The sequence below is a fragment of the Gracilinanus agilis genome, unplaced genomic scaffold (assembly GCF_016433145.1).
Source record: "Gracilinanus agilis isolate LMUSP501 unplaced genomic scaffold, AgileGrace unplaced_scaffold39734, whole genome shotgun sequence".
Classification (NCBI taxonomy): Eukaryota; Metazoa; Chordata; class Mammalia; order Didelphimorphia; family Didelphidae; genus Gracilinanus; species Gracilinanus agilis.
The window spans coordinates 6,085-8,486 of NW_025373283.1; the positions used below are offsets into that span (position 1 = coordinate 6,085).

At 50.0% G+C, this 2,402-nt stretch overlaps 1 protein-coding gene across 1 annotated transcript; it reads right to left on the minus strand.

Annotated features, from left to right (window-relative positions):
• Nucleotides 1-863: 863 nt before the first annotated feature.
• On the minus strand, nucleotides 864-2,350 carry SOX11 (SRY-box transcription factor 11). Its single transcript, XM_044683982.1, has one exon. It carries the CDS (start codon nucleotides 2,326-2,328, stop codon nucleotides 967-969), a length of 1,362 nt encoding a protein of 453 aa, XP_044539917.1. The 5' UTR covers nucleotides 2,329-2,350; the 3' UTR covers nucleotides 864-966.
• Between the last annotated feature and the right edge of the window lie 52 nt (nucleotides 2,351-2,402).

The window sequence follows — 2,402 nt, forward strand, 5'->3', positions numbered from 1 at the left end:
AAATATATTAATTTTTAAAAAAGACTGAGGTCTGTTATGTATCAAAAATGTTTCAATACCTTTTGTACTGAGGTCTAGGCTGTCTGGTATTCAATCAAGGAGGTATAAGGGAACAAGTTACAAAAAAAAGGTTGGCAAGTAGAAATCACATTTGTAAAACCATAAACAATTTGATCTGAAAAGTAAACTCTGATCTTAAGTCAGTTCACAGTTTTTTTTTTTTTGTAAGCGTTTGTACAGTCTGTATTTTTTCAAGCTCCCTGCAGTTTTGTTAAGAATCGGATGCATAGAAGACATCAGTTTTCTCCCTCCAAAAAAATAATAATAATAATAAAAAGTTGAAATGGTCCCTTTTTTGTATTTTTTTGTTTTTGTTTTTTTTTAATCAACAGTTCTTTAAGCTCTCTCAAGAAAGAAAGAAAGAAAAAAAAAAAACCACAAACCCCCTTGAGTAACAGTTGCGTGGCCAAAAGGCTTCTTTGCAGACCGTCTTCCAGACTTCAATCAAAGACCGACAAGCTTCAAACAGCGCCTTCCGGAGAGTTTCCCCCTCCCCCTACTCCCGCCCCCAGTCCCTTACGCCTTTGTTGCGATCACCAAATTCAGGGAAAAATTAAAAAAAAAAAAAAAAGAAAATACACATGGGGGAGGAAATCACAACTCCAGGCTGGGTTTAGAACTACCTTGAGACAAAAGGGGGGAGGGGAAAAGAATTTAAAAATTAAAATAAAAAAGACAGGAAAAAATAACCAAAAAACTACTCATTTCTCTTAAACTCCACCAATTTTTTTTTATCATCTTTTCCAATTTCTTTGTGTCATCACATCAACATCATGAGCATCTTCTCTTTCCCCATCATCATCATCATCATCATCATTATCATCATCATCATCATCACGATTTCCTCGCGAACCCTGCTCCGCACTACTGGTCGAGGGAGAGACAGAGGTGCCCCCTCCCCCCTTTTCAATAGGTGAACACCAAATCGGAAAAGTTCGCCTCCAGCCAGTCCCCTGCGATCATCTCACTCAGCTCTGGGGTACAGTAGTCGGGGAACTCAAAGTGGGAACCCAGGCTGCCCTCGCTGAATGAATCCAAATCTTTATCCACCAGGGACAGGGATAGATTCCCCGCCGCTGAGCCGCCCCCCAGCTGCTGCTCGGTCGCCGAGTGGGGATTTTGGGAGAAATTCAAGCTCAGATCGAACATCAGGTCGTCAGCCTCCTCACTGCTGCTAGAACTGGAACTGGAGGAGGAGGAGGTGGAGACAGAGCGCGAGGAAGCTGGGGACAGACTGGGCTGCTGCAGCTGCTGGGCGCTTTGCTTAGTGATGTTTTTGAAGCTGTAGTAGAGGCGGCTGGCGCTACCGCCCCCGCCGTGGCCCCCGGCGGAGGTCGCGCCGGCCCGCACCTCCTCGTACAAGCTGGCCCCCTCGGTGGATTCCGCGGAGCTGCTCAGCGTGGGGCTGGCGGGCACTTTGGCGACACTGTAGCGCCTAAGCAGCTGCTGGGCTTGCTGCTGCTGCTGCTGCTGCCGCCCTGGATGCTCCTCATCTTCTTCCTCGGGCTCCTGCTTGATCCGCAGCTGAAGGTCGTCCTCATCCTCCTCATCCTCATCCTCATCGTCCATGAAGACGCATTTGACTGTCTTGCTGCAGCCGCCACCGCCACTCGCGCCGTTCACTTTGAGGGTGCCAAACACCAAGTCCTCGCCTGTGTAGTCCCCGTGGTGAGCTGCTTTACTGGCTACAGGCTTGGAGCAGGATGTGGACGAGGACGAGGTCGAAGAGGAGGATGAAGAGGTCTTCAGTTTGCTACATTTCTTGCTGGAGCTCTTGGAGTTCTTGCTGCTGCTGCCGCCACCACCCCCGCTGCCGCTTCCCCCGCCACCGCTGCCCCCATTGGCACTTTTCTCGGGGCTTTGGCTAGCGTTAGGTTTGGATGAAGGGTCCATTTTAGGCTTTTTCCTGGGCCTGTACTTGTAGTCGGGGTAATCGGCCATGTGCTTGAGCCGCAGCCTCTCCGCTTCCCGAATAAAGGGGATCTTCTCGCTGTCTTTCAGCATTTTCCACCGCTTCCCCAGCCTCTTGGATATCTCCGCGTTGTGCATGTCTGGGGACTGCTCCATAATTTTTCTCCTCTCGATCTTAGACCACACCATGAAAGCATTCATCGGCCTCTTAATATGGCCCGATGCCGTTTTGCACCAGTCTGGGTCGCTTTCATCCAGGGCCACCGGGCTGCAAGCCATGAATTCACCCTCCTCCGTGTCCATCGCCTCCCGGGGCAGGTTGACCTCACTTTCCAGGCTATCTGCTTGCTGCACCATGGTCGGGCGTAGTGAGTCGCGTTAAAACCCAAAGCAACTTTCTCTTGTGTGGCAAGCCCCCTCCCCCTCCCTCC